General features: G+C 42.8%; 1 protein-coding gene across 2 annotated transcripts in view; it reads left to right on the forward strand.

The window, feature by feature from the left end:
- Positions 1 to 4,774, forward strand: part of ACSS2 (acyl-CoA synthetase short chain family member 2) — a 40,684-nt gene extending 35,910 nt beyond the window's left edge. For both annotated transcript variants that reach the window (XM_075177472.1, XM_075177473.1), the window contains one exon: positions 477 to 4,774. In XM_075177472.1, the coding sequence (XP_075033573.1) occupies positions 477 to 604 (128 nt within the window). In that variant the 3' untranslated portion in view covers positions 605 to 4,774. The remainder of the gene's footprint in view (positions 1 to 476) is intronic.
- The last annotated feature ends 10,072 nt before the right edge of the window (positions 4,775 to 14,846 follow it).

The following is a 14,846-nucleotide window of genomic DNA, read 5'->3' on the forward strand; positions in this document are numbered from 1 at the left end:
ATCAGATCGCTCGTTCCAATAGGTAGATTTTGTCCAATTTGGTCACTGTAGTGTTTGAACAGCAGCACTCACCCATGGGCTGGCTTAAGTCTGCTTACTGAGCCCATTGTCCAGTAAGGCGCTCAATGTACAAAAATATGATGGATCAGCACAATGTACAATAAAGCAAAGAAAATTAGATATAGGTGGCCAAATTGAATATATGTCTGTTTAACACTCGTGCTGACCGACGAGATCACAGCAGGCCTGTTATTGCAGTCAGCAGATGACCCACACCACCCACTACTGGTCATGCTTGAAAATGATCCTGACTAGTTTTGATTTGAATGTTTATCACTCTTGTGGCACACACAAGAAACGTGTGAAACTTTACTCTCTGGTCAATCCCCAAGATTTCTACTGATCACAAGATTACATGTTGGGCCCTGGTTGATGAATTAATGTTAATTTAACTTATTTTTTCATCATCTCTACAGGTAAAATCATGAGACGAGTGTTAAGGAAAATTGCCAAAAACGATAGAGAACTGGGAGACATTTCAACACTTGCAGATACGACTGTCATACATCAGCTATTTGATAACCGGTGTCAGACTGTTCTCTAGGACATACAATAAAACCACAGGTGTCTGATAAACAGGAATGTAATGTCCTCTGTGTCTCCAAGGGATGAGCTAACACCGCCAGATAATGCAGCCATATAATCCTTTGCTGTTCATAATAAGGGTTATTGTGTATATATTGTGTGGATTGTGTCTTTGTTGTTTTATTGTAACTATTTTATTACACTGGAAAAGCTGTGTTGTGGTTTCTGTAACCTAATCTATAGATGGCATAAGAGGTGGAGGTGCTGGAGTAACAAAACTGGCAATGTACTTACGCAGGATAACGCTTGTATCCTTCATTCAGCAACACACAGTGCAAAACTGTTGAGATGTATAATTTAACAAGATGGGCAAATATCATAGAAACAAGCCAAAGACTTTGTATACATTGTAATCTGAAATGGTTAATACTCTGTGCTTCCACAACCGATGAGCCTCATAAAAGTGATGATGTAAATTGCCTGACCTTCCTTTAGGGAAGACCGATAATTCAGGTGTGTACTATGGCAAAGCGCTTGTGACAAATGTGGAACAATCATTGATCCCTATGACAACCGACGTTGGCCATTCACACATAACTGGCTAGAACTTGAATACGGTCACCGTAATCTCTTTTGATTTGTTCCTGTTTAATATCTTGCATTAAAGTGACATGTGTAAAGGTTAAAACCGTAAATTTGCATTTATAGACACTAGACCTGTCTAGAAGAAAACTGGACGGCTGGCAAACGTAATGTGGCCTGAAGGATTGTCTATTAATCCAGTAAGAACTAGTGGCTGACTTCATGGCCAAGGTTCAGGTTCGAGTAGCCCCAGTCACTAGCTAGACTGCATGCTCACTTTTTACACTGGTGTCGCTTGTTGGACCTTCCAGTTCAAATCAAGGTGCATGCCTATTCACCGGTCTCAGGAAACACCTCCACAAAATATTGGAGCACCAGTAGAGGCACAAAATCCCCAGAGGTGGAGTGTGCAAAAGTGTAAACATCACGTAGTATCATCCCGGCTCTGAGCTGGTGAGAAAAAAAAAAAAAAAACCAGTCCTTTTGCAGAGTAGAATCAGCCATGAGTTCTTCTGCCTTGCAATACTCACCCATAAAAATGTGCCCCCACTATATCTACGGAAAAAGAAATCTCCTTTCCACAACTAAGTGCATTGGTGCCACCTACTCTGTACTTTGCTTACTATTGCTCACTCCACCCAACGCTCCCCCCTTTCAGCCTGTGCACCTTGCTAGAAATCTAAGTCCATTGGTGCAAATTGAGGCAGTGTTCTATGCTGGAATGCATAATTGTTAATCAATCAAAAACACAGCAAGATAGGAGAGTCACCCCATGCAAGGAACTGATTCTTGTTGCAAGACTATGGAATATAGAAATATAGTATATTGCTTTCCAAGCATTTGCACAAAGAAGGTCACATATAGGTTGCAAATATGTGCACAAGCACAGAACACTGTAAGAAGTAATGTTACTCAATACCAGTCTGTGGAGGTAGTTGGGGACAATGGGGGGTCACATAAAAGACTTGAAGGGCTGCATCCAGCAGCCATGCTCATGTGTATAGCAGTGGGTAGTACTAGCAGTAAGAGCCATAACTTTCTCAACTTTGTGTTTGATATGGAGGAAGTGAGAAAAACAATTGTGGGGAAGGGGGAAAGGCTCATGGAAGTTTTGAAAATACGAGAAAAAAAGACTGAGGGGAGCTAGATCAGATACTACTGTAATATTATTGGTTGGTCCATAAGCTGAAAGAAATGGTCTTGTTTGATAAAAGTCTGGGTTTCAAAGTGGTGGTATTTTTGAAGGGTTGGGCATTAGTTATATTGAATATGCGTGTGTACTATTAATCCCAGGTGGCGAGTGTGAATCATGTTGTTGAGGGCAATTGTGCAGGAGGAGGTTGTCTCTCCTTGGGGGTAATCCAGAGCAGGGTACAGGGAGAACGCATGTCCAGTAGGCCTGTTTCAATATCCCCCTGGAGTCTAGTATTCTTGTATATCAGGGAGGCCCAGATCTCCCTTCTCTAATATTTCTCTGAAGAATATGAGCTCATACTCTGGGTCTCCTACTCAGCCAAATAAATCTTGCAATATGAGTTTGCCGGGTCCTTAACACATACAAAGGCATTTAGAATGGAAATGTTTGGAACAAGTATAAAACTATAGGTAGGACAGTCATTTTTATTGGTATAATTTGGCCAATTCATTAAAAAAAGAATTTATCCCAATCCAATGAATGTTTCCTTATAAATTCTATCAAAGCTCCTTCCTTCATGAAGTTGCTTATTATATCTGGTCAGGAAGATACCCAGGTACTTGACTTATTAAAAAACATCCATTGGCTACACACATAACGGTTGGTTTATTTATTTATTAGCATTGCATTTAAAACCATAATTTCTATGGTAAACTATGCAGACACTTGCTGTCATTGTTTCATCTTTCCTGCGCTAGAGAAATTGATGATTCCTGTAGTTTCAAGCAAATTGTGTTCCTAAATGTAACCGTAGAAAATAAATGCGAATGGCTGTGGATATTTTGTGAGCTGAAAGAATATTCTTGAGAATGCAGCCTAACAATTCGCACAAAATGGCTGGCTCCACTGTGTGTGGGTGATGGGTGCACTTTAAAATGCACATGTTAAAAGTGTCACAAATTTTATTTTAACTTGTAATTTCTTTGTGTCATTCATCCCATCAGATGCAAAATATAATACTGTAATATGAGAGTAGTCTTTTTCTCCTCTCCTACATGAAAAGCAGGGTATTTTAATGTGGGATGTAGTTTAGCAGCCATATTACCTGTATTTGCATCATCTTATGTCTATTGGAAATGTAGTACAAAAAAAAGCTGGAGAGACACGTGAAATTCTAACCTGGTATATACACATTTTTGTTTATTTTTTTTTATAACATACTGTTTTCAACCTTTTTGTTTATTTGTAGAAATAAATAAATATTCAAATGTAATTATATTACAGCAAAAAGAAAAATTATATTCCTGGGGATAATTTTTTTTTTTTTTTTTTACACTTAAATACAACATTTTTAGAGCATTTCTATTTTTACATCATGTCCTATGCCAGTGATTCCCAAACTTTTGCAGTTCGCGTCACCCTTAGAGTCTCCATAATTTTTTCAAGGCACCCCTCCAAAATAATTACTGAGCAGTCCCGTTTTATAAGTAGTTGGGTCAAAAAAACTTAGTAAGTATTTAGGTCAGGACAGAAACACTTATTGAGTTGTATGCAAAAATAATAAACTTAAATCCAAGGGAAAAGAATATTTTTAGATATTTTTTAAATTATATTTGTCAAAGAATAATTTACTGCTACCTCACACTGTGCCCTCCTGCATCTCCACTTACTGTCTGCCCCCTCTGTACCCTGGGGGCCAGGAAGAGAAAAAAAAACCCAACAAACAAAAAAAACCACTTACCAATCCGGTGGCGCTCAGGACCCAGCATCCTCCTCTCTCCTGCCGCTTGTCACTAAATGTCGGGCATGATGACGTCACGCCCGACATTCAGTGAGAAGTGTTGAGGATGCTGGGTCCCGGGCGCCGCCAGATTGGTAAGTGGTTTTTTTGTTTTTGTTTTTTTTTCTCTTCCTGGCTGCGGCACGCACTTTGGGAACCGCTCTTATATGCTTTGTACCGTCCGCTCTTGCAGAGAGCTTTTGGCTCCCTCTTGGTCTCCGGGGTCATACTCCCTTGTGAGAGACCCAGTTGGTTGCTTAACACTATTACCATTAACCAGCTGCATCTGATAAGTATGCAGTTCCCAGGGATGGACATCAGGGCTTGCCATCTCAATCTGATCCTGATTGCCAGCTTATTACTTTCAACTGTTTAAGACTATGCTCTGTGTTTACTTCCATTGTAATGATTAATCAATAACTTTGTTACCAACCAATGCAAATAGTAACATTGTAATAAAGTAGAGGAATAAAATGTGTTACTTTATATGACTGCACACATTGTATGTTCAGCCATGTTTTGATCTGTCCTGAATATAATTATGTAACCGATTTCCACATGATCATGTTTAATCACTTGATGAGCAGGGATACTTTGTAATATTGTGACCAGAACTGTTTTAACATTACTGTTATATACTGGTTGAAGTTTTTTTTTTTTTGATCATGTATCTCAGTAAATTTTATACTGTTTTTTTGTGACTGATAGGAATTTATTTGAGAAGCATTTTTAGAGTCTTATATTGTTAGGGTTACATATGGTAAGTTAGACCAAAATAATAAAATGTATACTTTCTCATCATTCAGTGTTTTCATATGAAAGTGGAGTAAGATGGGGAGTAGTATAAAAGGAAGTAGAGAAAGGGGGGATGTTGTCAGGTCCAGGGAAAAACCCCTTCAAAAGTCAAGTCATGAGACACCAAGAGGAATGGAGCCATTATGCTGTAATTGGTAGATGTACCTTAAAGTGAGTGGGCCAAGGCTCCCATACTTTACAGAAAGATGTTGCCAAGTATTTGATTATAGATGTCATGTATTGTATCAGACCATATTCTGTTTAGTACTGCTGAGAAAACTGGAGCTACTGGGGATTCACAGTCTCCCGCGAACTGGCAGGTGGCATCAGCAATAACATGTTGTATTAGAACTTTGGAGATGGGAGGGACGTCAATTTGGAGCATTTTCCTAATTCGATCTTTGACATGGCCCCAAATTTCCCATAGCTTTGGACAAGATCAGCAAATATAGAGGAAGGACCCTGGAATCACACCATGTCTCCTGCATGTTCCCAATCTTAGTCCACTGTTCCTCAACTAGACTTTTACCAATAACTGGCTCAAGCCAGTTCAGATGCTAGGGGTTGCTATTTCCATATATATTGCTGAAACCAGACCCTTAATAGAAGCCTGCCTCAGTCAGCATGAATCAGAAATTGCAACAGACAAAAAACCAAATCTCGCAACAAGCCGTTCATTTAAATGAAATATGAAAACGACAGAACTGTAGGAATTGATAACAATATTTCAGAGGAATGAGAAATTAGGTTTGAAGATCAGTGAACTGTGGAAACTCCCGGCTGCGTGACAAACCATTTAGGAATCTGACACGAGCCCCGAGCCAAAGGATGGGATTTGTTGTTTAAATTTCATCAACCTAAATATTCCTACTATTCTATCCCACCCTTTTTATCATGACAACAAAATTGGCTGGTGCCTTAGTTACAATCTGTGATCCCGAACTACAATACTATCAGCCTTTCTTGATTTTAAAACTTAAAGACAAAGCATTCTTCTTCTAGCTCATAAACAGATACTGTTACCCAAAAAGTTGATAGCCACAGAACCCAGGACCAAAATACAAAAAACATTCATTCAGCAGATTTTGTTACTGGCTCCTGCTGTTACATTGCTCAGCTAGAGCTGTGTTTCTCAAAATCTGAAATCAGAAAAGGATTTATCGTAAGTATAAAAAAATCATTCTATCTGGGGGACACTGCAACCATGGGGACTTTCTAAAGAAGCCCCCTTAGAAAGGGACCGCTCTGACAGCCCGACACGTAGAGCACTACGGCCAAAACTGGAGTCTGCCGCTGCAAATACATTGATAAAATTTGTAAAGGTATGGACCAAGTGGCTGCTCTGCATAACTGGTACACTGAGGCCCCATTTTGCGCAGCCCAAGACGCTCCCACTGAATGGGTAGAATGGGCAACAATACGATCTGGCACATGTTGGTTAGCATTATATAAGCCTGCTTAATAGTCGACGTAAGCCATCTAGCAATAGATTGCTTGGAGGCCGGCCATCCTCGTTTTGAAAAGTCAAATCAAATAAAGAATCCGTGCGGCGAATCTTTGATGTCCTATGGACATAGATTCGTAGTGCGCTGACCACATCCAGAAATTCCATAGAGCCTGTTCCAGATGCTTGTGGTTCCTCTGTGAACACCGGAACCCCTAGTTCCTGGCTAACATGAAAACTATAAACCACTTTTGCCAAAAAGTGGTAACTATTCTGAGTACCGCTTTATCATCGTGAAACACAAGATATGGTTCACGACCTGAGAGCCCCCAACTCTGAGCTGACGCAATAGCTAGTAAAAATGCAACTTTACATGTTAAGAACCGTAACTCTGCAGTCTGTAACGGTTCAAAAGGAGGTTCTTGCAGCATATTAAAAGGACCAGATTAATATCCCAGGGTGCCATGGGCGGAACACAGAGGTTGGATATGCAAAACTCCCTGTAGGAAGATCCTGACATCCGGTACCTCTGAAAGACGACGGTGAAAAAACACCGAAAGGGCAGAGACCTGCACCTTTAAGAACCCCAAGCGAAGGCCCCCATCCAGGCCCTCCTGGAGAAAAGCAAGAAACCTAGAGAGACGGAAAGCAGTGTGGCAGGTTCGGTCATCGTACCATTTAATGTAGGTACGCCAGATGCGATGGTAAATGCGAGCAGAGACTGACTTTCTAGCACAAAGGAGAGTGTTCACTACTCGTGGCCTGATGTGCCTTCCAGAGAGGAATGTGGAGGTAAGCGTCTTTGATATTTATCAACACCATGAACTGGTTTGTTTCCAGTCCGTTAATAACAGACCTGAGGCATTCCATCCAAAATCTGTCCACCTGCAGGTGTAGGTTCAACTGTTTCAGGTTCAGGATAGGGTGGAAGGAGCCATCCAGCTTTCGGACCAAAAAGAGTTTGGAGTAGAAACCTCGTCTCTTTTGATGTTTTGGAACTTCCCGGGTGACTCCTGTGGAAAGACACAGGAGCATTGTCTGTCTTTTTTTGTGGGGCGCGGGGCAAGCTGATTGCAAAAAAAAAAAACGACAAGGGGCTGGGTCTGATGAGTCTATTATGTAACCTCTCGTCATGATCCCACGAATCGAACTTTCATCCGAGGACTCCGCCCACTGATCTTTGAACAGAAGCAGACATCCCCCCCACTCTCGCAGCCGCAAGAAGCTGCCGGTTTATCCGGAAGCTTGGAAGAGGGACGGTTTGCGGAGGAGGGGGAAGACCTTCCTCAGTGCAGTGTCCTCTGGTGCCAGATGGTCTGGCCCTGTACCTCGGAGCACCATCCTTAAAATTACACTAAATTATATTTAAAAATAAACCTTATTTTCCTACAGCCCTCCATCATAACCTTTCACAAATTAATTAGCAGAGCTCCATACCTCCCATTATTCTAAACCGTTAAATAAGTCACTTCAATGACACTCGGCCCATCCAATCATGTCCACATTCCCACAAAACTTCAGTCACTTTCAGTAAAACCTCAACCCAGATTTCTGGATAAATGACCACGGATATTTTGTGACTATAATATATATTTACTCACTATAATTGCCACTGCTTTTTTGATGAAACAAAATAATTTAGTCCTTACTCCCCACAGTAACACAGTTTGCTTGTAGTTGTGACTCCGGCAGCCCTAGCACCTAAATACACAAGCACTGATTTATCCAGCCATGCGGCTCACTTGAGGCCAGCAAATGTTCAATGTAATGATTGGAAGCAAGATAAGAGTTCATGTAAGAAAAAAAAAAAAAAAAAACATTTTTTTTTTTACTTACCATAAAATCTGTTTCTCTGAACAAGAGTTGGGGGACACTGCTCACCTTGGGGCTATAGAGGGCACTGTAGCAGTAATGGCACTAAAAAACTTGTCTAGCCTGCTCCCCTCCCCTTTATGCCCCTCCACAGGGAGAGCTCAGTTTACTAACCTTGCGGACGTTCCAAAGTTGCCCCTACAGGTGGGAATTCTTAGAATGTGCAGTACGTAAAACTTTACGGCCAAAACTTGCATCTTTTGAAGCAAAGACGTGGAAATGATAAAACCTGTTGAATGTATGAACAGAAGACCCAAGTAGCTACCCGACACAACTGCTCATCCAAGGCCCCATGCCGTGCCGCCCAAGAGGCACTAACCACCCTAATGGAATGAGCTGTCAGACCTTCAGGAACCGGAGAGCCCTCTGAAATGTACGCCTGCCGGATAGTAGCGGTGATCCTTCTAGCTACCGTCTGCTTTGCAAGCGTGATTGGCCGGCCACAATTGTCATACAGGACTAGAAGACTATCAGTCTTCCGAACCAAAGCTGTACAGTACACATAAGTCCTCAAAGCTCTGATCACACCTAAAGAGTCTGAGTCCTAACCAGGTGCCAGCAAATCCTGAGGAAGAACTGGCAAAACAATATCCCAAAAGGTCACTTTCCATAAGAGAAGTTTTAAAGAAACAGACTACAAAAGTTTAAAGGGCAACTTTTGAAGCGCCGAAAAGGACCAAGTTTAGGTCCCACTGAGCCACTGGTGGAACAAAAGGCTGTTGCACATGAAGTACACTCTGTAGAAACGTCTGCACCTCCGTTGTCTGTGTAATTTCAGAAATGTATTACTCTGTTAACGCCACTACCTGAACCTTAAGGGACGACAACCTCAATCCCTTGTACAGATCATATTGCAGAAAAGCCAACACCCTTGCTAAATGAAAAGAATTAGTAGGTATTTTGATCTTCTCATACCAACATATATAGGCTTTCTATATGCGGTGATAAATGGTGGATAATTTGATTGGTTTTCTCGCCTGGATCATGGTTTTAACCACTCGCTCTGAAAACCCTCAAGGATTCAACCACCAAGCGGTCAAAGCCAATCAATCTAGGTCCTGATGAAAGAATGGACCTTGACTGAGAAGATCCTTCCCGAGAGGCAGATGCCAAGGACGAGCCACAGACATGTCTAGAGTACCACGCTCTTCTCGGCCAATCTGGTGCCAGAATCACTGGAACCCTTCACCTTCTGCAAGATCCGAGGCAGCGTCGGAAGTGGAGGGTAAAGGTACACAAACTTGAAGTTCCAGTGTACTGTCATAGTGTCCACTATGAACGCCTGAGGGTCTCTTGACCTGGCACAAGACCTTTCTACCGTGCGGTTGTGCCGCAAGGGGCATCATGTCTATTTCTGACTGACCCCACCGGAGGACTATTTGAGAAAACACCTCTGGATGAATCAACCTGCCTGAGTGAAGGGCATGCCAACTTTAGTCTGTCTCCCAGTTGTCTACCCACGGAATAATCACCGCTGATATTGCATGAACCTGTTCCGCCCATTTCATGATCTTTGACACTGCCTTCATAGCAAGAGGACTCCTTTTTCCTCCTTGTTGATTTATGTAAGCTACTGCCGTAGAATTGTCCTACTGTATTCGGTTCGGCTAACGTGCCAGGAAAAGACTGTGCCTGAACTAGAGCATTGAATACTGCCTGTAGTTCAAGAACATTTATGGGCAACCGTGCTTGCACCGGCGTCCAAGTCCCTTGCAATCTGAGGTGAAGAGTGACTGCACCCCACCCCAACAAGCTGGCATCCGTCGTTACAACGATCCAGTCCCACACCAAGAAAGGACACCCCTGTGTTAGGATGTCCCTCCTCAGCCACCAGAGAAGAGACAGGCATTGTCTGTGACAACCGAAAGACCTGCCTTTCTGAGCAGGGATCCAACCTTGACCACTGCCAGAATCTCCTGCTGGAACTTGCGCAAATGAGCAAATTGCAGAGCCTCAAACGAGGAAACCATGCGACCCAGTAGCTTCAAACACAAGTCCTGAAACGTGATTTAGAGATAAAAGATCTTTCACCTGATGCCAGATCTTCCACACTTTGAAGGGAAAAAAGCCCTCTGACAATTTGTGTCAAACAATCCCAGGAACACCATACATTGGGTTGGTATGCAACTGGATTTTTTGTAGTTGATCACCCATTCCTGTAGAATGTCCCTGGTCAGCTGCAGGTGTGACTGAAGCCGAGGTACAGACTCCGCCTTGATCAGCAGGTCGTCTAGGTAAGGTAAAATAGTCACCCTCTCTAAACGCAGCTGAGCTGTCATTACTGCCATCACCTTTGTGAACACTCGCAGTGCAGTGGCCAAACGGTAATGAGAGCCCTGAACTGAAAATGCTACAGACCCACCGCAAGAGACTTTAATGACATGTCTATAACCGAATGTGTAGGTAAGTATCCTTGATATCCAAGAATGCTAACTACTTGCCTTTCTTCATGGAATTTATCACAGATCTGATGGACTCCATTCGAAAGCTGTGTACCTGTAAGCAGGTGTTGAGGTCCTTCAGGTTTAGAATTGGTCTGAAGGACCAATCCAGTTTTTGCACCAGAAAAAAGGTGAGTAAAAGTCTTGACCTCTCTGCCCCAACGGATCTGGAACAATCACCCCGGCATCCCGAAGTGCCTGTACTGCCCCCTGCAAAGCCCATCTTTTCTTTGACTTCCTGGGAAAAGGCTTACTCATGTAACGCCGTGGAGGTGCCCCCACTAGGTCCAAGATGTATCCCCTGGACACTATACTTTTCACCCAGGCGTCTGTGGTGGACCTGAGCCATCGCTCCTGAAAGACCAGTGGGCGTGCTCCCACCACCAGGGCCCCGATGGAGGATGCAGGAAGTCATATTGCTTGTTTGTCTGCTGGCTTAGGGGCAGGGCAATGTCCTGTCCAGGCCTGTCTGCCTCTTTGCCCCTTTCCCCTTGTAACCGGGGCTTGGCTTCTGGAAGTAGCACCTGTAGAGCGACCGACAAACCGAAAGGAGTGAAAACGCCTCCCTTTTACTTGTGACGCAGCTACCGGAAGAAGAGCAATCTTCCCCCTGTGGCTTGAACAAGGAATTTGTCTAAAGGAGAACCAAACAAAGCCACTCCATCATATGGGACAGATTCCAAGGTTCTCTTAGAATCAGCATCCGCCTCCCAAGATCTTAACCACAATGTGCGGCCTAGCTGCCACTGCTAAGGAAGAGGTTTTTGACAACCCCTGACCCACACCCCCTAAAAACTCAGCAGCATCTTTAATATGCTCTGCCAGAGGAGCCAACTCAGTTCTAGACACGCCAGACTGAATTCCTGCATGAAGGGTAGTGGTCCATTTTTCAACATCTTTAACGACCCAAGGCGCTGCCATCACCGGGCGCAGGGACAACCCAGACGCTAAATAAAAAGATTTCAAAATCACTTCACACTTTTTGTCAGTACTGTCTTTAAGCGACGCTGCATTCGGCAACGGAAAAAACAGTAGACTTCGCCAAGTGTGCAAGAGGAGCATCGATACTGGGATGAGTCTTCCATGATCCTACCTCCGAATCATGAAAGCGGTAGAAAAGTTTGTATCGTCTGGGAATCTGAACTGTAACAGGCTTAAGTCTGGCCTCATCCCAAATTTCCAACAGTTGTGCAGAAGGAGGGAAGAAAACCGTTCTTTTAGATATGGAGGTCTGTGATGCAGATTGTTCCCCATCCGATATGTTAAGAATTTGTCGCACTGTCAGGATAAGGTCTTCAATGCCCTGTCTATTGGGCATATCCTCCTCACCTATGGGCAAGTCCTCAGTCAGAATCCTCTAGAACATCACCATCTCCCAATTCTGGATCACCCTACAGCAACTGAGACGCCTATCCCAAAGAAACGGCGTCTGAGTACTGCGTACCCGGAGAAGAGAAAAAGGTATCTGCACCTATTAGGCGTGGGTTGTCTCTCATTAATTTGGCAATAGACCGTGCCAGCTCCTTGGCCCAGACTGGTTCCACGTCATTCGCTGCACCCCGTGGCCTCGTATACCGTGCACAGGCCCCCCAGTCTGACCGTCCACCAGGCAGTTTGGACTCACACCTAGTACAGGTGTAGTACATTACAGAGACAGCCTTGGATTTGGCCCTGGTCCCTTTGTTTTGACATATTGCAAAACAGAAAGGTATATGAGAGACACTGTAGAACTACCTTATAACAAAGAAGAACTATACAGTATATGGCATACTGTAACACTATAGAAATACACAGTAATACAGTGCTTCAGCTACGATTAGAACAAGAAGTGTTCTGTAATGTACCCCCACAGGATGTACAGCAGACAGAAAACACACAAACACTGAAAAAGATATAAGAAACAACAATGTCACTCTATATCTACTAGTTCTCAATCCCCAGGGATGTGTTTCCTCTGAGTGTCCTGCAGGCAGGGTAGCAAATGGCTGATAAGCTTGCCAGAGCCCTGGGAAAAAAAACAAAAAAAGGTGAGTTAATTATTACCCACTTAACTCTTTGCTGGCCTGCTCAAAATCAGCAAAACACATATATTTGTAATTGCAGGAAAAAAAAAACACACATCAGACCCAGATGGGGAATGCGCTCTAGCAACAGTTCCCCACCAGCATAATATGCCTCACTACCTGTTTGCAGCGCAACTTCTCCTCCAAATATCGACTGGGTAACTGCACCGCAAGCAGCTCCGCCTCCACAGCAGTCACAGGCGCCCAGAGCATGCTGTCGTGGCTCCCGGGACAGCCAGCATCACCGCACTGGAAGAGGCTGGTTCCTGTACACTAGGTGACCCTTTTTCCGGGAGCCCTATATAAACCGGGGGCGGGGGCGGGGGGGAAGGAAAGGCACTAAAGCGCCTCAGGCGCTCTCCCTGTAATAGCCAAAGCGGTCACCAGGTGATCGCCGTGGAGAAATCCTAGCCATCATTAAAAAACACACAAAAAAAACCCAATGTCTTAAGGGTTGACTAAAAGTGCCCTACTCCGTAAGCACGAAGAAAAAACAAAAAACAAAACAGATCTTCCTGAAGAGGGGGCATAGAGGGGAGGGGGAACAGGCTAGAAAACATTTTAGTGCCATTATTCCCGCAGTGCCCTTTATACCCCCAAGATGAGCAGTGTCCCCCAACTACTGTGAAAGAGAAAATTAATTTAGATGTAACAAGCAGTGAATCGCTGCAAGCTCCATATTGATGGCAATTGTGGACCAGTTCTGTCTAATATTGGCTGCATATATGTGGTCTGCTTACATTTGGCTACACAAAATAAAAAATAACTGGGTATTTATGGAAGTATATGTTTAACAAATAGATAAGCAATAATGCTAAATAATATTTCAAGTGAAATAAATGAAATCGGTTTTCACTGCATTTCCAACATGCCTGTTAATGAAGGTGATCCTGTGCTTTGGCCGAAGTGCTGAATAGCCGCATTTCATCCAATTTTCCGCCAATGTGGACAGTGATTCTCAAAACAATGGTCTGATTTACGCTCCGATTGAATACTGTGTGTTTGTCTTTTATTGCCCCAGCTAAGTGGCGGGGTTATTCTGCAGAATCACAAGGCTAGAAAATGACCATTGTCCGAATACATACTGGGTCCAATGCATCAAGGAGCGCAAAGTGAAAACAATTTGCATTTTTAATATAGTCGTACTTGACTACGGGTGTACGTGCGTATAATTTTCGCCCAAGAGAATATCTAGAAACATTTCCAGTTGAATATAGGTTTAAGTAGGCTCTGGCTATATGGTACTTGCAGTATGCAGGCATACAGAAAACACTGCATATGTGCAATATAAAGTCCCATCAGAACACATGGAAAAAATGTTAAATTTCATAACTCCGTCTAATACTATAATCCATAATAAAAATACATTTAACAAATTATATTTTTTAGATGCTATACATCAGGATGTTCTTAATGCTCACTCTACATAAAATGCATTTTTACAATTGCTCTTAATTGCAAATATATGTTCTGGTATGTCTACGCGTCCGTCATCACTATCAATCAGCACTTACACCTGCCCTGTAGCTGGTGCAAGTGATACAGCTAAAAAAACAACCATATACCTCAGATGCCCAGAGCTTGGAATCGGACGGATGTACATGCACTCCACCTCGGCACGCCCTTACTGTACACTGCCTACGTGCATACGACCCTTCCCTCCCCCATTCTGCTCTACAAATGGTAGGCTGTAGGAAGGGGACTTACGTCTTGGCTAGCTTTAAACAGAAAACAAAAAACACATTTCATATAATTTTAAATCTATTTATTAAATCACATTTCTGTACAAGTATTAGAATGTCACAGTACCACATCATTGTAATATATATATATGAATGACAGCAGTAAGAATTTTTCTTTTTTCTACTGCAACTTGGTGAAGACCATACATTTATACTTACATGTCAAATAAGTCTATTCTTGTGTTCTTGGACCTCCTAACTGTAGCAGTTTTATACAATTAAAAACAAACATTTCAAAAAAAATTGCAGATGTCATCCCATACTTTTCTGTACTCCTGATTTGCAGATATATACCTTCTTACAGATATGCAGAATATTGCCTTGTTCCAACTAGGATTGAACGATACATACTGACAATTTCATGTTTAAGCTTGTCTAAGGGAAGGATAAGAGATCATTACAGGACA

This window comes from Mixophyes fleayi, chromosome 6, assembly GCF_038048845.1.
Source record: "Mixophyes fleayi isolate aMixFle1 chromosome 6, aMixFle1.hap1, whole genome shotgun sequence".
NCBI classification, from domain to species: domain Eukaryota; kingdom Metazoa; phylum Chordata; class Amphibia; order Anura; family Limnodynastidae; genus Mixophyes; species Mixophyes fleayi.